This window comes from Schistocerca cancellata, chromosome 12, assembly GCF_023864275.1.
Source record: "Schistocerca cancellata isolate TAMUIC-IGC-003103 chromosome 12, iqSchCanc2.1, whole genome shotgun sequence".
Lineage (NCBI taxonomy): Eukaryota > Metazoa > Arthropoda > Insecta > Orthoptera > Acrididae > Schistocerca > Schistocerca cancellata.
Genome location: NC_064637.1, coordinates 144,119,187 through 144,144,418, shown reverse-complemented (window position 1 = coordinate 144,144,418; position 25,232 = coordinate 144,119,187). Strand labels below are relative to the sequence as shown.

Below are 25,232 nucleotides of genomic sequence, written 5' to 3'. Positions count from 1 at the left end.
TGTCTGTCTGTCTGTGGGAATTTGAGACTCGCAGCACGAGAAAAGAATTACATTGTCTTTCCACAAACAAATTAATTGTTATAATTCTACACGCTTTCCCAGTGAGGCATTGCCATCTTGTTTAATCGACTTTCTGTCAGTTATTCACGTCTTTACTGCAGGAAATATGCGAATAACTGGCAGAAACCCAATTAATGAAGATGACAAATTAGCTGTTGTTTCCTTAAAATTTGGCGTATACGCAAATCGCAAATGATAACTAGGAAGAGAGGGTGACAACTTGTTCATCAATGAGACACAATTTTAGAAATTGTGTGCATTGTGCTTGCAAGCTTTTGCCTCAGTATAATTTGCATGTTAGTGCATACTGCATTTTCTTGCAATTAAATAATTGTTGCAAATTTGATTGCATTTGTATGTTCAGTTGTAGTTTAAAATGTTCAGTACATTGTCCGTACTTAAGTTATTTCAGGAAATTTCAAAATTTGAGGACAAAAATAAGAAATTGAGGATATTTATTGTCCTCATCAGTTTTAAAGGAATTTGAAGGCAAAGCTTGAAAATTGAGGACAGTCTCCAGAAGATGAGGATGTCTGGTCCCTTTGGTTTAACGATTAAAAGAATGATAGGAGGCTGGTGTTACTGCGACATTGGCTGTTGGGGGGGAGGGGATATTGAGGAGACAGACGGTAGTAAAAAAAAAATGGGGCATCATTTTTCAGTAGGTCAGGAGGAAAAGTGGGGCACTGCGGACTCCCTGTGGTGGACCGCAGGTTATGTCCTCCATTCCCAGGCTATTTATGTACCTGAGTTAGTCCATACAATGATTCCAGTAATGTCAAAAGACTTAGTTTGCTAAACAGAATTTTGTAATTTACACAGGTGGATGCTTTGGCGAAGCCACAGAATATTCCTACAGGATAATTAGTGGCAATATATTGTGTTAATTTCTATAAAATTAATATGATGGTAATTAATCAGTTGAAAATGACGTAGTAATCAAAACTGAACATGGTTGTTTGAAGTACAGATTTATCGCCATTAATTCGGAGTTACGAGGTTCTCTGTTTTTTAGACTTCTGAATTGTGAGAGTAGATTAATTATCTTGAGCTGCATTTCTGTTGAATCACAGGTGTGTCACCCCACTACTCGCATCCTGTGCTGGTGGCTTGGAACGTCTGAGGCTTTACAAGTATGATGTTCACGTCGAAGAGCTGGAGGCCTTTACTGCTCTTGGAAGAATGGAGAATTTGCAGGAACTTAAAATGGGGTGGATTGACCCATCACCTGGTATAGCTGCTCTAGCATTTAAGTAAGTTGTGTGGTAAATGCATTAACACTATGATTGTACATGTCCTTGCATCAGATCATTTCTCTCTATCTGCCATCCTGTTTTCTTCCTATTCTCACACAACTTATTACAGCTTTACTATCCTTGTGTGTCCTAAATAGATAAAGGGCTTTCTCAGATAATATCAGTGAATTCCTGCAGATCAAGTCAGACTGGTGTGCAAATTTTTTCACTAATGCAGCAAAATTGATTTGTCAGTGTGTAAAATATGTACTTTTTTGTTTGTTTAAGGGATGGAAGGCTACGGAAACTGAGAGCACTGGATCTACGTTGTTCATCTGCCCTGGACGATGCCACAGTAATTGCCATCTGTCGTGGGTGCCCTGCTTTACGTGAACTCAATCTCTGGGGTGCCGATAAGCTGTCTGATTTTGCCTTCTCGGAGATCTACCGTCTGCAACGTCTTGAAATGTAAGCTTTGTATTTTACTTTGTTCCACAGTGGAAATACAATATCTGATTGAGAAATGAAACATTGAGTGGCGAAGCAGCAGACTCCAAACAGTTGTGATACTAATTAATGAACTGTTTTGGTCAAAATTGCAGTTCAGGCTCTGTATAGTGAGTTTCACCTCATGACATTTAATGAATGTAATATCACTCAAGAAGGCCATGTTTGAGCTTATTAAGTCCTCCAGTAGGGCTAGAGGGGTATAGCTCGTCATGCATTCTGAATCTTTCTCAGAAATTGTCTAAAGAAATGTTTCATCTTTCAGCCTGATTGATGGTATTGAAGGCGAAGTCACACTTTCTTTTAGGCACATGATTGTCAGTGAAGAAAGTCTCTCCAAGCAATTGGAGGTACAAAGGTAGAAATAGTGTTGAGTTCAGGTTTGTTCATTTTCTATTCCCCAACTTGGATCACAAAAGTCTTTTACTACTTGTTGACTAAACTGAAACGCAAATAAGTAAGAGTTATTGGTCTCGTGAATTTCCAGGACAAGTATGAAAACAATAGGAATCAGTGTAACTCGATTTACGTTCGTGGAAACCGCTCATAGGTTGGACTGAAGTCACTCCTTTAGCCGATCGGTATTACAGTCCACCACAGTAGAATTTCATCCTTTTGTGGCTACAAGCACAAGTGTATGCCACCAGACGGCTATGAGTGTACATGTACATCCGGCAGGCAGAACTTCCAGGCAGCTAGGGCATTCATTTATGCCTCGTGGTTGAGAAGGCCTGATGGCTAAGGGAATTCGTATATACGAGGCGTGTTTTTTATGTAAGTACCGTTCTGAAATTTAAAAAAAGGTGTGCTAAGATATCTCAGTAATTTTATTTTTACGTGAAAGCCTGTATCTTAATCTACTTTTCTACATAATTTCCATCAATATTGAGGCACTTGCCATAACGTTGTACCAGTTTTTGAATACCCTCCTCATAGAAGTCAGCCACCTGACTCGTTAACCACTGCATCACCACTGTTTTGACTTCGTCATCGTCTTGAAGACGCTGACTGCCCAGGTGTTTCTTCAAGTGCAAGATCGGGGCTGTACGAAGGATGATTTCGAGTTTCCTATCGAAAAGACGTGATGAGACCTTTGGGCTGATTCGCCACATGCGGACGGGCATTGTCTTGCAGCAAAACAATGCCCTTGCTCAACTTGCCATGTCTTTTGTTCTGATTTGAATTGTACGGTGCAGATTGTGCAATGTCTTACAGTAAGCTGCTGCATTGATTGTCTCATTACGAGGCTACGACGAAGACGATGACGAAGTCAAAACAGTGGTGATGCAGTGGTTAACAAGTCAGGCGGCAGACTTCTTTGAGGAGGGTATTCAGAAACTGGTACGACATTATGACAAGTGCCTCAATATTGACGGAAATTATGTAGAAAAGTCGATTGAGGTACAGGCTTTCATATAAAAATAAAATTAGTGAGATATCTTAGCACGTCTTTTTTTAATTTCAAAATGGTACTTACTTAAAAAACATGCCTTGTACGTGGATGCAGGAGCAGGTAAATGTGCACAATAGAATAACAATTCACTATTGTCTGCATTTCAACATTTGCGCAGTGCTGTCATTATCTGCTCTTCTTCATAATGTCGGAAAGCACTACAACTATCACGTGCCTGTGACTCCTGTTTTCCTAACGTACACAAGACAAATTAGATAAACATAGCCTATATCATCTGAAGGATGTAAATTATCCTGTTGAACTGACACATCAGATGTTACAATAGGAGATAAATCAGCAGCTACTTGCAGTTTCTCAGCAGCACCGCTGCCGTGCGACATCTAGGCGGTCAGAGTTTAGGGCATCTACCGTAGGGGTGGTTCACTTTGAAACTGTGTCTTGAAACCTATTTTTCTGATATTAAGAACACTTTTGACCACTAGTATCAGTGCCTCATTGGCACCATCTTCAGTTCACTTTATAAACAGACAAAATCAGACTTAAAACAAGCAACAACTGTGATATGCAACATAAATTATTTAAAATGAATTAACCATACATACCCCTTACTAAAAAGTATAAGAGAGGGATCAAAGATATCAAGATGGTAAACTAAAATGCATGACAAGCAAACATTAGTCATAAACATATCATGTACCCAATGGCTGTATTAATAAAACCTGCATCAGACAGTGGTAACATAATATTAAGTAAAAGTTGAGATATTGTAGTAATTAGAAAAGCTTTCATTGAAAAAGTACGCTGAGTCGTGTTGCACAAATAATGGTATCGCATACAGTGATCACACTGTAATGAAATGTTCAGAAATCACAGAATCTCTCAGTATATAAATGTTCAGAAATAGGGAATCGAAATAATGAATGCATAAACATGCTTAAATATGAAAAGAAGTAATACATTAAGGGCATGCATGCCTGAACCATGAAATCCATTGAGAAACTAAACAAAACATGGGACTAGTCAGCTGACAATAGAACTTACTGTCCTGAGATTGCTATACTACATAAATAAAGGCATGATGCTAAAAAAAGTAACTGCCATCACACCGCAACAGTAACTGCTATAAGAACAGTAATGTAATGCCAAAAATATCGGTAATGGGAGCAAGCCATAGTGCAGATGCAAACTTTGTGGACTATAGTAAGTTAAAATGTAAATAATACATCTATTATGGTGGACAATATATAGTGTATACATTATGTGATCAAAAGTATCCGGACACCTGGCTGAAAATGACATAAAAGTTCGTGGTGCACTCCATTGGTAATGCTGGAATTCTATATGGTATTGGCCCACCCTTAGCCTTGATGACAGCTTCCACTCTCGTAGGCACATGTTCAATCAGATGCTGGAAGGTTTCTTGGGGAATGACAGCCCATTCTTCACGGAGAGCTGCACTGAGGAGATGTATCGATGTTAGTCGGTGAGGCCTGGCACGAAGTCGGCATTCCAGAAACATCCCAATGGTGTGCTATAGGATTCAGGTCAGGACTGTGTTCAGGTCAGTCCATTACAGGGATGTTACTGTTTTGTAACAACTGCGTCACAGTGTTGGTGGAGACATGTTCATACGAAGATTAAAACAGATGGTGGAAAAATGCTCCTGTCGGACCACAAAAAATGTAAACATGTTCGTGTTATAAGTGTGTCCGACTGGAAAGTACCAGCTGCCTCATTCTACCTTTCCAAGCACCTTTAAAATTTTCACACTAAATTTTGGCATACAAACATATTCGCCCGTTTTTAACATGCAATTCACCTCAAACTCCCAAAAGCTCCTCTGACTTAACTCACTCACACCCACAAGCCAACAGCTCTCATACCCTTCACTCTACTCCCTGGTTCACTTACTTACTTCATCCCCCCCCCCCCACCCGCCCCCCACCCGGTCATTGTCTCCTGTCACAGCCACAGTCACCTTTGTTCTGCCCTACTACTACAGTCTCCTCTTGCTCTCTCACTACCAATCTCTCATTCCTTCCTTGCTATTGCTACTGTCGCTTCTCATTATCATTGTAGTATACACTCTCTCATTATCACTGACTCTCACCCACTTCCAGTTTCTTCTTCCCTTTATTCCTCCTCCCTGGCACTGTCTCCATTACTCTTGTTGCAGCATTGTTCTGTCCATGTCAACTGTGTTCAGCTGCCACTAGTACCTCTTTCTCTCACACTGTCATGCTTGCTATCGTCAGTATTTATTAGTTTTATGTCTCTTTGCCACTGCCACTGTCTTCTTCCCTCTCAGTGTGAAAAGTTGAATATGTTTGCATGTCAAATTTTTTAGAAAATTTTTAAAGATGCTGAGGAAGGAAGACGAAGACACCTTTTATCCCACTTTACAGCCTGTCTTTTAAAAATAAGCAGGAACATTTTTGCATTTCTTGTGCTCTGACAGTAGCATTTTTCTGCTGTTTCCCTTCTTTTCCCAGCTGCAGCATATGAAAAGAAATATATTGGTCAGTAAAATATAGTTAGTTTACTTATGTGAAATTGAAATAACACAAAACTAATTTTACACCTGAGACTGTGTTTTAGGTGCCAAAATTTTTCTTGTATGTTTCAGTACGACATGGGGTTTATTACATAATGGAGACACTTTACAACCTGTTTCTTTGTGCTACATCACTTTATAAACTATTGTACATTTTCGCCTCACACCGGATTTTACTTGCACAAGTAGGGTAAAGATATGAAGATAATTTGAAGGTTGTTAGAGATTGGGACCTTAGGAATACATTATAAAAATTACAGCCATTTGCTGCATAGATATCTCTGAATGTGTGGCTGGGTTTTTGTGTAAGGAAAAAAATGGGCATTTGTTGATAACTGGCAAAGATTTTTTTAAAAAATGGGGAGATAACTCGTTTAGATAAATGCCCAGATAATATGCCATTAAAATTGGAGCAGTTTGCTTTGTTACTAAGAAAATTTTCAAGATTGTTAGGGATCGGGATCTTGGGAGTATATTGTAAAAATTTCATTCCTTTCTGTGCATTGCTGTCTTAGAATCCTCGGTTGGGTTTAGGTCCACTGTTGAAGGCAGAAATGTAGTAAAAGAAACACTATTTTTGGGAGAGCGTTGGGAACAAGGAACCACGCATGAACTAATGCTGTCTCCGTAAGTCCCATCAAGCTCACAATAGACCACATCAAATTCAAAAAGAACCAAACAATTTCCTTCATTTGCCTTAGCAGGAGGAAGTACGTAATATTCATACTTTGACCTTGTACTGCAGGATGGTATAAAAATGGAAATGTCGTGTGGCTAGGGCCTCCCATCGGGTAGACCGTTCGCCTGGTGCAGGTCTTTCGATTTGACGCCACTTCGGCGACTTGCGCGTCGATGGAGATGAAATGATGATGATTAGGACAACTCAACACCCAGCCCCTGAGCGGAGAAAATCTCCGACCCAGCCGGGAATCGAACCCGGGCCCTTAGGATTGACAGTCTGTCACGCTGACCACTCAGCTACCGGTGCGGACTGCAGGATGGTGACAATCAGACAATCCTGTTGAGTTTACAAATGGTCCCTATACCAAGAGTTATCTAAAACACTTGACTATACCTTTTTATCATCAATAGAACCTGAGGTAAGGACACTGGAAAATCCCATTTTGACCCATGGCGTTTTGGAGCATATTTGGTATGTGTGCTGCTGCACGCGTTCCGATATTAGGATATTTCTGGCAGTCTCAATGACTGCAGCATCTTGTGAATGTGGTTTCAGCAATATACAGGTGATTAAAAAGCTTCTTAACTTTGTGTATTTATTTAACCTGACAAGGTAAGTGCCGTCAGACCCTCTTTTGAATTCTAGATATTTTGCGCTATGGCAAGCATGTTATAAGTTACATCTAGTATACAACATTGTAAAATATTTAGTAGTTACGGATACAGTCAGTCAGATTTAACTGTCCTGTTAATTTTGGAAGCAGTTCCTAAGTATGTCATGTCCCTACACCTGTATTATATTGTAATTTAATGGTTTGACGCCTTGTTATAGATATGTTCGTAATTTCACGATTTACATCAAAGACGCTGTTTTCTGCAGACGGTGGCTAATTGTTGAGTGTTTCACTGCCCATTAATATCTGCATGAATATCACTCTTGTGGCTTGTTTCAGATTGGATGTGTCATGTTGCAAAGCTCTTGGTGGGGCTCTGATCCCTTTCCTCACCGGCCTACCACGACTTCATACATTAATCATGGAAGAAATGAATTTTCCAAAATTGGAACCAGGTCTAAGTAGTATTGTCAAATTGTCCAACTTGCGCCGCCTGTCACTGCAGAATTCCATAGTTACTGGAGTTCCATTTGATCAGTTTGCAAGCAAGCTTGTAAGTCTCAGGTAAGAAAATGTCAAAGTGCTAATAGTGTTCTGAAAGGTTTTATATATTGATCTGAATGGTTTTTATATATGCTGCAGTTGGTAGCTAGTGTGTATCTTCATCTTTTGAAATACCAGTGCTGCAATAGGCATATATTATAAATATACACACTATTCTAGCTTTAGGAACTGACAGTAGTTCCTTCCTTGGGATAGGGATAGGAAGTTTTGGAAAGATTGAAAATGAAGGGGACATCAGTAAAATCCCAGGAGGGGAGAGAACCAATTGTTTTGAGACTGAGAGAGACCAAATCTCCTCTCACCCTCAGAGAAGGTGAGCTGTTCTGGAACTGGGTCCTGAGTGAACTCTTTGTTCTTATCATTCCCCAAACTATCATATCTATGCCAAAGATGGAATTAGTAGTTTGGCATTGAGGAACCATCTGAGGAACTGCTTGAAAGTAACAGCTTCATGATTGGAAAGCAGACAGTGTCTTAATCTTATAACCACAAATCCCTCTGTGTTGTACAGGGTGTATCCAGAAAGTAATGTATCACAATTTTTGTGACACGACTATGCTGCAGAGCAGTCATACCATCTGGGGAGATGGGGGGGGGGGGGGGTTACCTTAGCTTTTCAGCAGTAAGTCGCTCAATTGCCTCCTTGCTCTTGGAGTGTTAATACAGCTTTTTCGGTGAACCTCTGATTAGTGGTTGCGCAAATTTACAAGGGAGAATTCTTTAGAGCAGTGATCTACAGCAAAATTTTGTGTGAAGTTCAACAAGACACTGCTGGAAACTTCTGGCTGGAATGCTTAAGGAAGCCTTTTGAGCTGATTGCCATTTCAGTTTGCATATACAGGTAGTTCAAGGTGTTTAGAGAAGGTTGGCAGGATGTCTTAAACGAGGCCCACGTGGTATGCCCGTCAACACTGTGAACGGACGACCGTGACTCGTGTATGCCAGTCACCGAGTTCAGACAGCCGAATGAGTGTTAGCTTGATGTCAGAAATATTGGACGTACGAAAACAGTTGCTTGTGATGCTGTATTGGAAGACTTGGTCGTTCAGAAAATTTGTGCAAAACTTGTGCTCAGACTTTTGACCAGCGTGTGAAAGGAAGAGATCGACCAACTCTCTGAGAGGATACCAATTTACTATGATCACTGGGGATGAGTTATGGGTCTTTCAATATGACCTGGAGTTGGAGGTGGAGTGCAGAATGGCACACAGTGTTGTCAGCTCACCAGAAAGAGGCTTGCATAAACAAGTTCCAGTAAAGTCTATGCTCATGATTTTGTTTTTTAATGTGAAGGGGATAGTGCATGATGAGTTTATACCCAATGGCCAGACTGATGGTGTCCAGTTTTTCAAGGCAGTGCTCAAGATACTGAACCACACGTCATCCACACCTGAAAGAAGTTCTGCACATTGTGGAAACTGCACCGTGACAGTGTGCTGTCTCGAGCCACCTTTGTTGTCATGTCCTGTGTGACTTGTATCAATGTGACAACAGTGCCACTGCGGCCCTGTAGTCTCGACCTGGCCGTGGCATACTATACTTTGTTCCCTTGGCTGCAAAGGGAAGCATCTAGAGTCAGACAGTCTGCAAGCTACTTTGATGGCTTTTGTTGTGAAGAGCAGGTCGTTTGAGGAACTCCAGAAAGCTTATGAGGCTTGGAAATCGTGCTAACATACCTGATCAATGGTTTAAAAAAAGAGGGAAGGAGAGAACGCATTATTTTCTGGATAACCCTGTATTATATGTTATTGATCCGAGAAATCAAAATGTTGTAATGTTTATGTGATATTGAACAAATCTGCTGTAACTTTCATCAATAAGTCAGCCATGATATAGTAAATAATAACACATACATAATTTAACTAGATGAGAATTACTGTTGTTACGCTCTTCAGTCCAAAGAAGTATTTGATATTGCAGGGTGTATACGACCCGGGAGATCTGGGAAAAGCCCGGGAATTTTACATTGTTTTAGTTTTGAGTTAAATTTTTGTGATTTTTGACTGGTGAGAACCAGTACTCTAACAAAGAATATTACTGTAACTCACTTCTGCAGTATAATACTGCAGCAACAAAACACGAACAAGAGAGAAAAAAAAAAAAAAAGAAAATAAAACTCAAGTTGCAAAGGAAATGTGCCATATATGACAACAAAACACAGTGCTCATACAAGCGTCTGCCAATGGCAAACTGCGTTAAAGGTTTTAGGAAGGCTATGCAATTCTTCTTAACAACAGATTACCTGCAATGCGCATGACATGACAGCTGTTTAATGTAAGATCTTTTAATGTTGTACACGTACGAACATATGGGCTTCCGGCGTCATCGTAGCTGTGCAAGCACGACGATGCCTGTTATCTGGCGCACTTTGTCGACTGCTGAAACGAACCTATTTCTAACAGGTCACCAGAAAATACTGCAAATGGTGGTTTGAAAAGCATTACTTTCGAAGTAAATTTCCATTTATGCAAGATGAACTATGTGCGAGAATGTACAACGAATTTCTTAAATCGCAGAGTGTTTGACTCTCATTTAAAAATCAGCTCTTTGGGGACGGCTATCTAGAAGAATTTCGAGCCCAGAAGATCAGACATTTACGTCTTTATTGAAAATTTTACTGGCACATTTATGTGATGTATCTTAAAGTGTACCATGCGCAAAAAAGATCAACATTATATGTGGAAGCTTAGCTTCTCTGCAGCTTATTAATCTTCGAGACCAATATTATATGTGGCAGCTTTTCTTTTCTTGTAGCAACAATATGTATATTAATTTAAACCATTAACTTTTCTTATTTGTGTGTTCGCGCTACTTAAGAGTGATCTCGCTATTGGCTGACTTCATCACGTGTCCTTTGCTGTCATCAGTTGTCGAGATCATGGGACACGTGCTGTGACTGGCTTACAAAAGCGTGTCACAATCTCGATTTCAATGCTTCGGAAAGTAACATGTAGTGTTTGGTGGAATTCGAATTTATACCTTTGTAAGACAAAAATATGCAGTGTAGATGTTGCTGCACATCAAAGATCTTTCCAAAACATGTTTTTTCCCCGGAGTTTCATTTTCTAAAGTGCCAGGAAATTGTATGTTGTAAAAACAATAAACCATCAAAGGATTGATACGTTTCACAGTGCCAAGGAAAAGTATACTGTCACTTAACACAGAAAAAGTGTATTTTCACTCGAGAGATAGTGTATTTTCAATCAGGAAATCCGGGAAAAATCTGGAAATTTCTTTTTCCCTGTCCATGGATACACCCTTCATAGGCTTCCACAGTAGTCAATCTTATACAAGCCTTTTCATCTGTACTTTAACATACATCCATTTGATCCTGCTTCCTATATTCATCCGTTGGTGTTCCCCGACACTATTTACCCCAACATACTTCACTCCATTGCCAAACTCACCATTTCAGATGACTAATAGAAGGAATTGGTAGATATGACACTACAAGGCATGTTCCTTTTTCCCTAATTTGATTTGTTACCTTGTCAGTAATAACCCAATGTGTATCCCCCTCCCCGCGCCGCGGAGAAAAAAAGCCTATCTTCCACCCTTTTTTAATTTATGTACTGACGCAGAGGTTTTGGTGCCAGTATTTATCTTTGTGTCTGCAAAGCATGCCTGTGTAGCACTACATATATTCGACGCAGGAGTTAGTTGTGGCGGCACCTACCGACATTTTTCAGAACTTCTGCTTTGCACTCGATTCTAAGCCGCAGATGTTTTTTTGGATCACAAAAACTGGAAAAGAAGTGCGGCTTAGATTCGAGTAAATACGTTATCTTTGATGCATACATGAGTATTGGAGCATAATGCACTCAGTACAACATTTACTTAGTTTTTGGTGTTAAATCCTGCTCCTGACCATGTTGCTTACACTGTGCAGGAAATTTTGGGCTTACCTTCCCCTCTGTCCTCTCCTTTTTTACCCTCCTGCTGTTTTCTAGTACACTGCCCAGGTACTTGAAATTTTCCACTTTCCATAGCACTTGCCTTCTAATGTGTATGTGAGGCATTCGATAAGTAATTCGCCTGCCTTATGCCACCTTACTGGGAAGGTTTGTGCCCGTAAGGTACAATTCTACTGTGTGATGCTGGAGTCAATGTCTTGCTGCATCAATAACTTCATTATCCACATACTGCTTCACGTAGAGTGCATTCTTCATTGGGCCAAACAGATGGAAGTCAGAAGGTGCAAGATCAGGACTGTGTGGTGGATAAGGAAGAACATTCCAGTGACATTTTATGAGCACCTCTCAGATGTGCAGACTTGTGGGAGGACATCAAACAGAATAATCCATTCAGAGTTGCAGAAGATTGTCACCATGACTTCCCATTAATGTTCAGTGGGATTCATGTCGGGCAATCTGGGTGGCCAGATTGTTCACTGTAATTGTCCTAAATGTCCTTCAAGCCAATTGCGAACCATTGTTACCCGGTGTCAATTCCATTGTTGCTTGGGAACACAAAGTTCATTATTGGCTGCAAATGCATGGCCATTTCCAGTCAGTGATGAGCTCAGTTGGACTAGGAGACACAGGCCATTCCATGTAAATATGCCATCATTCACAATAATCCATGTGTGGCAAACATATAATATCTCTCTCTCTCTCTCTCTCTCTCTCTCTCTCTCTCTCACACACACACACACACACACACACACACACACACACACACACACACACACTGATAAAACTCTTACAACACTATTTTCCAAATGTAACAGACATGAACGGTATGTACAAAAATGATGTGCATGATCTGTATCTTGGGAAGCAATGCTTTTCATACCCCCCAGGGGGTCCACAACCCTTTTGTGGATACGTGTGTAGCGAGCACGGGACCCCGAGCTAATGTGGCCTTCCTTCCTTTCCGGGCTGCATACCTTCCCTTTCCGCATCCTTCCCCATCCCCCATCTTCGCCCCCCCCCTCCCCCTCACCTCTGGCTCTTTCCTTCCCTTTCTCCCCCTCTGGGAGTATGGTTTGTGGCTACGTCCGGAGACGGACGCTCTAAACTGTTACAAATTCCTTGCTTTCTATACTTGCAAGTCTTCGTCCTTCCTCTGTCCTTCTCTTTTCCTTCCCTCTTCTCTCTGCACTTTTCTCCGCTGCGGCGTTTGAGACCCCTCTTCTTTCCTTTCCCTTTCTCTTTTTTCCTCCCTGTGCGTGTCTGAAGGCCGACCCACGCACTTCCATGCGTAGCCGGTGACGGGGTAACGCGTAATTCCCCGCCCCGGGTAGACAGGTAGGACACGTACGTACCCCCTGGTAACGACCAGGCCCAGGGAGGGGTGATTACATGAGCTGATACCTTCCGAAAGTGCCGATTGGTCCCTCCGTCCGTTTGTCGGGAGGTGTGACCTGAGGTGTGAACAATCACCTAAGGCGGGAGTGCCCTCAGTGAGGGCCCCCACAAGGGAGGAGCGCGCCATCGGAGACGCTGGTAATCATGGGGGATTCTTCCGCAATGGTTTCCTCACCTTCCACTATGTCTGCTTACAAACGAAAGTTCACTGAGTCTCAGCCACAGACAGTTCTTCCATCGTTGCCACAGTTCCTTGTTGTTTGTCGGTCTAACGAAGGTCACGACTTCTCCACGGTCAACCTTTCATTATTCAGAAAGGTGTCGACGCAATTGTAGGTCCTGTAAATCCTTGTTCCAGATTACGGAATGGCACCTTGTTGATAGAAACAGTTAGTGCCCTCCAGGCACAAAAATTGCTGCGTACTTCTCTGCTCCACACCTTCCCTGTACGGGTGGAACCGCACCATACCTTTAATTCCTCGCGTGGAGTCGTTTATACACGCTCCCTCGATGGATTGTCTGACGAAGAAATTCAGCACTACCTGTCTGACCAGGGCGTAACGGCTGTTCATAGAGTTATGAAAAGGGTTGACACGAACATCATTCCAACCCGCACTGTCTTCTTGACATTTGACAAAGTTCAACTCCCATCGAAAATCAAAGCAGGCTATGAAATAATTTCCGTTCGCCCTTATGTCCCAAACCCTACGCGTTGCTATCGGTGTCAGCGGTTCAATCACACCAGCCAGTCCTGTTCCAATCCGGCCAAATGTGTTACGTGTGGCAAGGATGCCCATGAGGGTGCTTGTCCACCTCCATCCCCTCGCTGCATCAACTGTATGGGTGACCACGCTGCTTCCTCTAGAGATTGCCCGTTTTTAAGGACGAAAAGCTCATCCAGGAAATAAGAGTGAAGGAAAAGGTGTCGACCTTTGCTGCTCGAAAATTATTCGCCAGTCGCCAGCCCACCGTGCCTCAGACAGGAAAATACAGCACTGTCCTTGCTTCTCCTCGGCCAACAAAGGTGGTGGCCACACAGACTTGCGACCTCACCTTTAGTGCCACGGTCGTCAGATCGGCCAGCGCAAAGATAGCTCGTTCAACCTCACCACTTTCGCCTGCCCACTCTATGGCTCACCCTTCATCGTGTTCTGCTAAATCTCGAGCCCAAAAGTCAGACACCAAGCCTTCCAAAAAAGAGCATACTCGTGAGGAGTTTTTACGTACCGCAACTTCCCAACCATCGGTTCCTCCTTCATATAAACATCATACTTCTAAGAAGGCTACAAAGAAACCCAGTTCCTCTCCTTCTCCGCCAAGGCGTGTCCCATCTACAGCACCACCTGGCGGAAATCGCCCTCGGCCGTCTTCTGTGTCGCCGAGGCGCACTGCTGGTGGCCGGTCAACCGGTCGATCGCTGGTGGCAGGAGCTGCTCCTGACCAACCTATGGATCAGGATCTTCTGCCTTCGGCTGACTGCCATTCCATGCTGTCGGTCGCTAGCTCCGAGCAGTCTTTGAGTTGACAGCAACTTTGGTCACATTCCTCCATTTTCTGTTCACCCCATGTCCATTATCCACTGGAATATCCGCGGCATTCGAGCCAATAGGGATGAATTGTCGATCCTCTTACGATCCTACTCGCCGGTCATCTTCTGTCTTCAGGAAACAAAGCTGCGTCCCCATGACCGCTTTGTTCTCCCCCATTTTCAGTCCGTCCGATATGATCTCCCCTCTGTTGAAGGCTCTCCAGCCCATGGAGGACTCATGATTCTTCTCCATGATACTCTCCATTATCACCCAATCCCCTTAAACACTTCCTCCCAAGCTGTCGCCATCCGTCTTTCCCTTTCCGGATACACGTTCTCTCTTTGTACTGTATACATTCCATCGTCCACACCAATGGCACGAGCTGATCTCCTTCATCTTCTTGGTCAGCTTCCACCCCCCTATTTGCTGGTTGGGGACTTCAATGCCCACCACCCGCTTTGGGGATCTCCACATCCTTGTCCACGTGGCTCCATATTGCTAGACGTTTTCCACCAAGCGGATCTAGTTTGCCTCAACACTGGGGTCCCCACATTTTTGTCTGACTCCACGACAAATTTATCTCATTTGGACGTTGTGGTCGGTACTGTTCCTCTAGCTCGGCGCTTCGAATGGTTCGCCCTTGATGATACACACTCGAGTGACCACTTTCCATGTGTCCTCAGACTGCAGCCTCAACTGCCATACATGCGCCCGCGACGATGGAAGTTTGCCCAAGCCGATTGGACACTTTTTTCGTCTCTAGTGACATTCGATGACCGTCACTTTCCCAGCGTCGACGATGAGGTCACACATATTACCGACGTTATTCTTACGGCGGCGGAACATTCAATACCACGCACCTCCGAATTGCCCCGGCGCCCCCCAGTTCCTTGGTGGAACGAGGCATGCCGTGATGCAATACGTGAGCGGGGACGTGCTCTCCACGTTTTCCGCCACCATCCTACTTTGGCCAACTGTATCTGCTATAAGCAGTTCCGTGCGCAATGCCGTCGCGTCATCTGCGATAGCTAGAAGGCAAGCTGGAAATTCTTTATTAGCTCATTTAACACCTTCACTCCCTCCTCGGAAGTTTGGAGTCGGCTTCGACGGTTCTCAGGCGCGCCTAGTTTCTCCCCGGTCTCTGGGCTCACTGTCACGCATGATGCATTCGTGGACCCCGTCGCAATTTCTAACTCGTTGGGTCAGCACTTTGCTGAGATTTCGAGCTCTTCCAATTACCCGCCAGCGTTTCTCCCGAAGAAACGTGCAGCGGAAGTGCGACCTCTTGCTTTCTCCTCTCAAAATCGCGAAGCTATAATACTGTTTTCTCCATGCGGGAACTCCAACATGCACTCTCTTCTTCTCGCTCCTCCGCCCCAGGACCGGAAGGTATCCACGTCCAAATGTTGCTGCATTTATCAACCCATAGTATGCATTACCTCCTTCGCCTTTATAATCGAATTTGGACCGACAGTACTTTTCCCAGACGATGGCGGGAAGCTATCGTCATTCCCGTTCCGAAACCTGGAAAGGACAAACATCTCCCCTCTAGCTATCGCCCCATTTCTCTCACAAGTAGTGTCTGTAAGGTTTTGGAGCGTATGGTGAATCACCGTCTAGCGTGGTGGCTGGAGTCCCGCAGTCTTTTAACACCTGCCCAATGCGGATTCCGAAAGCATCGTTCTGCCGTTGACCATCTTGTTGCTCTCTCCACTTATATCATGAACAATTTTCTCCGGAAACGCCAAACAGTAGCAATATTTTTTGATCTGGAGAGAGCATACGATACTTGTTGGAGGACAGGCATCCTCCGCACACTATTCTCTTGGGGCTTTAGAGGTCGGCTGCCCCTTTTTCTTCGCGAATTTATGGCAGAGCGCACATTTAGGGTGCGGGTGAACACTACTCTCTCCCGTACTTTCTCCCAAGAAAACGGGGTACCCCAGGGCTCCGTGCTGAGTGTTGTACTGTTTGCCATTGCCATCAATCCAATTATGGATTGTCTCCTTCCTGATGTCTCGGGCTCCCTCTTTGTGGACGATTTTGCGATCTACTACAGCTCTCAACGGACCAGCCTTCTTGAACGACGTCTACAAGGATGTCTCGATCGCCTCCACTCTTGGAGCATCGAAACCGGCTTCCGTTTCTCTCCCAGTAAGACCGTTTGTGTTAATTTTTGGCGACGTAAGGAGTTTCTTCCACCCTCCTTACATCTAGGACCTGTCAACCTTCCATTTTCAGACGTCGCTAAATTCTTGGGTCTTATGTTTGACAGGAAACTATGCTGGTCCTCCCACATTTCGTATCTTTCGGCTCGCTGTCTGCGATCCCTCAACACCCTCCGTGTCCTGAATGGTACCTCCTGGGGAGCAGACCGAGTGGTCCTTCTCCGCCTCTATCGCGCCTTAGTGCGCTCGAAATTGGATTATGGAAGCATAGTCTACTCCTCTGCTCGGCCGTCTATTCTTCGGCGTCTCGACTCTATCCACCACCGTGGATTACGTTTAGTGTCTGGAGCTTTTTACACCAGCCCTGTGGAAAGCCTTTATGCTGAGACTGCTGAACCTCCGCTGTCCAATCGGCGAGCAGTCCTTCTGAGTCGTTATGCCAGCCATCTGTCTTCCATGCCTGCTAATCCAGCCCATGACATATTTTTCGACGCCTCCTTTGATGTAGGGTATGCAGGCCGCCCCTCCTCCCTACTACCACCGGGAGTCCGTTTCCGTCAACTGCTCCATTCTCTTTCCTTCCGCTTTCCAAAAACCTTCTTGACAACTTGGGGTACAGCACCGCCTTGGCTCCGTCCCCGGATCTGCCTGCTCTGTGACCTTTGTCGATTTCCCAAGGATGGTACCCCTTCACTTGTTTATCTTCGGGCATTTGCTGCTCTATGTGCACAAATGCCGGACGCCACATTTATTTACACCGACGGCTCGAAAACATCGTTAGGTGTAGGGAGTGCCTATGTTGTTGGCGACACCCCAAATCACTTTCGGCTTCCTGACCAGTGTTCGGTCTATACTGTGGAGCTTTACGCTGTTCTCCAGGCTGTCCACTACATCCGCCGCCATCAGCGGATACAGTATGTTATCTGCTCTGATTCTCTCAGCTCTCTCCTCAGTCTCCAAGCTCTTTACCCTGTGCACCCTCTGGTCCACCGGATTCAGGACTGTCTGCGCTTGCTCCACCTGGGGGGCGTCTCGGTGGCGTTCCTCTGGCTCCCGGGACACGTTGGTATCTGCGGAAATGAGGCGGCCGATATTGCAGCCAAGGCTGCAGTCTCTCTTCTTCGTCCAGCTATTCCATCGATTCCTGTCGCCGATCTACGGAGAGTCTTATGTCGTCATGTTGTTCATTTATGGCACGCGCACCGGTCGACACTTCCCCAAAATAAATTGCGGGACGTAAAAACTCTTCCTTGTTTTTGGACCTCTTCCTCCCGAACGCGTCGTCGGGAGGAGGTAATTTTAACTAGACTCCGGATAGGGCACTGTCTTTTTAGCCATCGACATCTTTTAAGCGGCGATCCTCCCCCACTCTGTCCCCACTGCTCTCAGTTGTGGACGGTAAGACACCTTTTAATTGAGTGCCCCTATTTTACTCCGTTACACGCCCATCTACAGCTGTCGCCTGATATATTGTCAATTTTAGCAGATGACACGCGATCGGCCGATTGCGTTCTAGAGTTCATTCGTGCCAGTGAAATGACGTCAGTCATTTGAAGTTTTTTTTTTTTTTTTTTTTTTGGGATAACCAACCCCTTTCTGTAGTGGATTTTTAAGCCTTCCTTCTGCTTTTAGTTTCTCCAATTTTATGCCTTTCGTTCCCACTGTTGCTGGTTTCTATTTTAGGTTTTTTACTGTTTCTTAAGTCCCGGACCGGGCGCTAATGACCTTAGCAGTTTTGCGCCCTAAAACCATAACAAAAAAAATGCTTTTCATAGCCTGATCGTGTTTCACAGTAGGCATTATCCATTCTTGAAATTCAGCACTGTCTGTAAAAAGAAGTGAAAGTTTAAATCAGTCAGCAAAAAAAAAAAAAAAATTCCCGGACATGAAATTGAGACAAAACATGGTAATTTTCCAACTTTTAATTTGTACTACATTGTTGGTGGCACTTTTCCCCCTATTACCAGACATAGATCTTGCTCATTTGATAACTCTACACAGACTGACTTAAAATGGCTTCCAATCAAGTTCTCTAATAAGTATGCAATAATTAAAACAATTTACCTATTGTTGTTTACCAGATTTTGCCCAAATTACAATTAAGTATTTTCATTTCTGAGTAATTAAATACTGAGTGGAGATTCATTTGAACATAAAACTTTGAGATACAGTAATAATTTGTATTAAATTACACTGCTTAGTTTACATAAATATGCTATTCTTTTGTAGTAACAATGTTTTAATTAAAGTTGTGTTAATTAATCAATTAAAGATGTAATTACTTCTTAGTGAAATGGGCACAGATGTTGCTAACATTTTCGTACTGATAACCCAAGGTATGTAATAGATAACAAAAAATAAGTTGAATAAGCCCTGGGTGAATATTTGAGGCTTTTAGGTACTGTGTGCATGCTATATAAATAATCATTTCAAAAAATCACTACTTTTGAAAAAAAATGAGTAATTATAACAATTTGGAGGGAGGAAAAATAATAACTGGAAGAAATCCACCAGCTTTGTTAAAATTCGCACTCTCAACATCCAGGACCACCATTACTAAAGTCTTACCACAGTCTGTCTCTTGGAGCTGTCTCAAACTAACAGTGAGATCAACTGTTGGCCTTTCTGGTTTAAACTCAAGTTATTATTTCCTGTTCTCTTCCTATCATCTTCTGCATTCTTCCAGCATGACACATCAAAGTAACTCTCCAAGAATTCTGACACACAATGCTTCCTCCTACCCTCTTGAAAATTTGATCATGCAATTCCTTTTCATGTCTTCCGGTTTATTCCTTTATTTCTATACTGTTCTCATAATCCAATGGAGATATTGCACTCCAGTACTATCTGCACATTTAGTAGAGGCATTTTTCCTGCTTTTGTGGTCTTGATTGCTTTCTCTACTTGTGTCCAGGTTAGGTCGATCTCGACATCCTCTGTATTCCCTGCTCCTCATTTTCCTTCTCTGTGTTTTCATTTGGGTTTAGTACCTCTTCAAAACCTTAATCCACATCTTCTTGATATCCTGCATGTTCCCAGTGTCTTTCCTTCTTTATTGACCCTCCAGATAGTTTGCATCGTGCTTCTCTTCTTAGCCTTAACCACTCCATAGATGACCACCTCATGCACCATTGTCCTTTTCTGCCTTTTTTCCACTCAGCCATCAGTTTCCTCTCCTCTATTGCCAACACTCTCTTAGCCACCTTCTTCTAAGACCTTTATGGAGAGGAACTACCTCCAAATGTAGTCCACAAACAGATCCATGCCATATCAGCACATGCCTTTGTGTATCCAACTGTTCCTGCAAATGAGATGTAAATCAGCACTCTCCTAATCACCAAGCATCACTCCATCAGGTACCACATAACTGCATCCTCTACTAGAACTTCAACTGCCTTCCACTGTGCACTGCAGCAAAGCACGTACTTCTCAAAATCATTCTCACCTCTCACAAACTTGTATTTCAGTGTACATTTAATGGAAGAAAGGTCCTGGGCTATCCTTGAGTCACACATATCCCTAACCCCTTGCACATGGGTCATCTTGATGTGGGATACCCAGATAGGAGACCTGTCTGCATCCAGTCCCACCAGAGGCATATCTTACCCTATCACACCCAGGACCACCTGTGAATGCAGTTGCGTTGTATACCAACTGTAACTAGTGCACAGCTTTCTTCTTCTTCTTCTTCTTCTTCTTCTTCTTCAACTACCAAGTGAATGGCAACCATCTATTGTGTTCTTTAGCAAAGGTGACCAGTGACAGCTTGCTTAGAGCACCAATGTGCTAGTCGTAAATTTGACTTCAAATGTGCTCTATGTGGATACTGTCCTCAAATATGAGATTCTCTGAATGATGTAGATGAGAATCAACCTTCCACCCCATTCTTCTATCCTGTGATACCTCCTGGATCACTCTCTCCTGTGAGTAACATCGACATGATTACATCACTGTAGTTTACTAAATGTAAACAAGTGTTACTAAATGTAAACATGTGTTATTACACTTGCATTTCCTACAACATTATACCTTTGTTCCTTGATAACCCTCTTTCTCTCCTTATCAGTTTCTTTCGTCTACCTCCTTCAGCTACCTTTCACACTTTTTTGTTTTAGCATGTACCTGTGCGTAGTGATTAAAATAATTGGCCTGTACCATTTACAGTGCAGAATTACCTCAGGTGGATGATGACATTGACGCAATAACAGCAGAATTTCCACATTTTTCACAGGAACCTGAATGTCAAGTGGTGTCGACGTGTGCCCGGGGGTGTGAAGCGGCTGATGGAACTGATGCCAGCTGTCAGAATCCATGGCAGCTTCAAGGAATGGGACCTGCCTGAAGACATTGTGAGGTGGGACTGGTGACACAAGTGCCCAGCACACAGCACGCAACTCGTTGACAAGAGTTGTACACACACACACACACACACACACACACACACACACACACACACACACACACACAGGACAGGACAAGACAAGTTTCCACCAGTAGAGTCTCAGGTGGCTTAACCCCAGAGGTTCAGAGACTACATTTATATCACTTTCTAGACTTCATCTTATGCTACTAGGCTACTTATTACTTCTCTACTTAATAGTCCATTATACCTGCGCCAGCGAAACATTGCACTTGACAGTTCGTTTTTTGTCAAGTTAGGTTGGCTATATTGTAATAGTGATGCAAGAGCAGCCTCTATACACACAACAGACAATACAGTTTTCCGCCCTGTCTCATAAATGCAAGCAATTGAGCAATTACAGAGTATATAAAAACTCGTTTTTAGTTATACTACGATGACAGGAAGTAAACAACCGTGTAATAATGCATGTAAAAGCATAACAATGCACATCCTTTCGATAACGGGGCAAAAAAATACAGAAAACAAGCATCTGACGACTGGTACTTTAAAATCAATACTATACATAGTTTACAAAATAAATAACTGAGATTGCAATAAATAACCAATATTAGTAATTTTTCACTCACCACTTTACATCGATAATGGCGCAATTCCATCCAGTTTGCCATCGTCACTGTTGTCCGATTCATTGTCAAAACAGTGTTCATCGTCGTCATCAGCAAGACAAATCATTAACTTTTCATGGCCACAGATAATGCCTTCTATTGTCTGTGCTGCTCGTATAAGCTTCTTGACGTGCTCAACTTTTTCTCCATGAGGCTGCATTCACAGTCACAAGAGCTTCATGCAACAGCTTTTCCACCTCTCTTATTGTAAAGGACTTGCTGTTGTTTCTTACGTACATTTTTATATCACTCCGTACTAACTCAATAGGGTTGAAATGGCAGTGATATGGTGGCAGCCTTATTACACTATGACCCTGCTCCTTGGCGATTTCGTCTACTACATATGTAGGTGTCTTAGGCTTATTTTCTTTAACAAGAGAATATAATAGAACCTTTGTCATACTCATATCCGCTGCAATATTCGAGCCTGTAACCACTGCACCATAACTTCTTTCCAATCATTTGTGGTTGGGGCTTTGTTCAGTATCACCGAGTGATATGGAGCATTGTCCATTACGATTGTTGTAGGGATAGGAAATTGTTTTAAAAGGTTCCTGAACCACTCAACAAATCGTGTGTGATCCATATCTTCATGATAATCACCGGTGTGTGTTGATCTAAAAACTAAAAGTGCATCAGGGACAAAACCACAGGAGGAGCCCGCATGGACCACAATTAATATAGCTCCTCTTCCCATCGGCTGATGGCCACTACTTCTGGGTGTGTTATCTGTCCAGCATTTACTGACAGCTTCCCTGGCATTAACCCACCTTTCGTCTAGCCAAATTATGGAATGAATGTCTCTGCTTACAATTTTGTGCAAGAAAATGCTTCGAGACGTAACAATATGTGCGCCTTCTAACAGTACTTTGCGTCCGTCTAGCGTTTTAGACTGGAAACCCATATTTTTTAGCACAATTTTTAGTGATGTTTTACCATCCCTGAAGAATTCACTTTCTTTTAAAGAGACTAATAACTTAGCTACAGTTGGATACTCTTTTCTGCTGTAGTAAGCATAAACATGCCTGCGAATTGCATCAGTCTGGAAAGACTCTGAATCTGTGATAGGACTAGGCTGCTTTTTCTTCTTTCCCGGGGTCGTTAAAAATGTATTATTTGATCCAGACAGCTCGGAATCATTACGGCTCACTTTAGTATCTTCCAAGTTTTGTAGTAATACTCCCTTACTTACTACGGTTCTTGCATTAATTCCAGGAGTTTTCGACGTATGTTTCACCACTTTATCGGGAGGAATTGATGGCTGTCCATGAATGCTTATGTACTAAAACTCACGAATTCTGTGTAGGAACTCCAGTGCCTGTCTGTTTAGCGGCACCCCTCAATGCAAAGGATTGTCACTAGGTGAACGAAGTCTTTTCGGTGGCATTTTCCAGTATTTAAACTCACAATGTAACAAAAGTCACAATGATATAGAACACAGTACAATGAAAACACGCGGTAAACAAGATACAATTCATGTTGTTTAGACATTCCCTAAACAGAGCCAGCAACGCGTTAACTTTGACGTCACAGCACGTGAGTATCAGCAGTGCTCACTGCTCTGTGATTGGCTGGTGCCCTGCGCTGAACGCCTCTCGTTCTTCACTTGTTACACTGTTATGCTGCCAACTTCATACGCAAACGTCAAGTGCAATGAAACTTCCTGGCAGATTAAAACTGTATGCCAGACCGAGACTTGAACTTGGGACCTTTGCCTTTTGCGGGCAAGTGCTCTACCAGGTCCCGAGTTCGAGTCTCGTTCCGGCATGCAGTTTTTTTCTGCCAGGAAGTTTCATATCAGCGCACACTCCGCTGTAGAGTGAAAATTTCATTTTAGTCAAATGCAATGTTTCAACGGCCCGGGTATAGGCTCCCATCACTTTGTGCATTTATCTTTTGCTTCCTGCTAATCATGCCCATTGGCAAGTCTCTTCATGCCCTTGCGGCTTGTTCCTTGGCCTTATTACTTCACAATCTCTAGGAAATACATTTCTTATCACCACACAATCTATTTATTTTCAATGCTAGGTACCTTGCCATGTTCATGTATATATAACTTATCCTTCCACACTTAAAACTAAAAATAACTCTGTAGAACTTCACCCTTCTAATAGGTTGTCCAAAAAAAAAATAGTCTCCTAATTTGATTTTGCTTCGCTCTTTTGTTGTGGTTAATGAGAGAGTTTTACCAATGCTAGAATCCTATAATCATTGGAAATGCTTGGCAGTGAGAAGCACCCTTGTCATTTGTATGTGTAGTTGATGAATGTTAGGGTTCTGGTTTTACATGTTTTGGAACAGATCCTTAATCTCAGAAGTTGGCAATCTGTTACAGAGCATTTGTGAAACAACAAGATTAATAATTTACTCCTCCACACTTTTTGAACTAATGCTGCTGAATTTTTGAATCAAACACTCTTTAAATAGTCCGTTCTTATATTTCTCAAATTTGACATACACATTTCTTCTGATGAGACTTACTCTTTCACAACATAACTTCATGAACACATTTTTATGGGAGTGCAATGAGACATTGAACAATCACACCTCCACATGTCCATCCAACATCACATGTTAGAAACTTTCTTAAGTCTCCCTTCCATTATGACTAGACTACATTTCATCTTCAGAGAGTAACATAAACCAAAAATGAAAAAGTTCTATATATAAAACAATTGAAAAGCCAGGGTGGAATGTAAACAATATTGTGAAAGGAAAGTTGCTACTCCCCATATATCGGAGATGCTGTGTCGCAGATAGGTCCAATAAAAAGACTGTCACAAATATAGCTTTCGGCAAATAAGTCCTTTGTCAAAATTAGACAACAAACACACACATACAAACTCACACAAATACGTACCTCACACACCACTCTAATTTTGATGAAGGCCTAACTGGCCGGAAGCTATATTTGTGACAGTCCTTTTATTGTGCCTGTCTGCGACTCAGCATCTCCGCTATATGGTGAGGAGCAACTTTTCTCTCACAATATTGTTACAAAAGTTATGTATTGACAGACCACAGATTATAATTTAACTGAAATGATTATAAATAGAAATGTCGTGTCCCACTGATGAGTCCTGAGAGGGAGTGGAAGGATTGCAAGACTGCGCGTTGAAGAACTTACTTGGCAGGAGGAGGTCTCGTGGTCGTGGGCTGCCTTCTGTGCACTTGCTCCACTGAAAAGAGGGCTGTAGGCTGGATTAGAATGCGGAACTCAGCTGGGATCTCAGGGTACACTGGATGCAATCATAAATCATTGCATGAGTATATGTACATTGGAAGCACCCCTGGCACATCCATTTTATAAACAGTTCTATTTGCAAAGTCTGCCTTCTTAGTAGTGTAACTTCTCATAGCTCCCCGAGTCTAAGTCCCGATATAGCAGAAGCAGGTGCACTAGACTAAGTGTTGACTGCATGGAAATGAGTCTTAAGTCCCCTCGTGGCTACACAGCACTGCACTACAATCTCACAGCATCATAACTCCAGCTAAACCATATCTGATCGACTGACCAGCTGCTACATCACTGCCATCAATCCCCCAACACTATGGCGGCTAGCCTTTAT

At 42.8% G+C, this 25,232-nt stretch overlaps 1 protein-coding gene across 4 annotated transcripts in view; it reads left to right on the top strand.

Annotated features, from left to right (window-relative positions):
• Positions 1-25,232, top strand: part of LOC126109737 (F-box/LRR-repeat protein 2-like) — a 150,603-nt gene that overhangs the window by 109,412 nt on the left and 15,959 nt on the right. For all 4 annotated transcript variants that reach the window (XM_049914791.1, XM_049914793.1, XM_049914790.1 and 1 more), the window contains 4 exons: positions 1,134-1,313; positions 1,584-1,763; positions 7,405-7,629; positions 20,867-20,989. In XM_049914791.1, the coding sequence (XP_049770748.1) occupies positions 1,134-1,313; positions 1,584-1,763; positions 7,405-7,629; positions 20,867-20,989 (708 nt within the window). The remainder of the gene's footprint in view (positions 1-1,133; positions 1,314-1,583; positions 1,764-7,404; positions 7,630-20,866; positions 20,990-25,232) is intronic.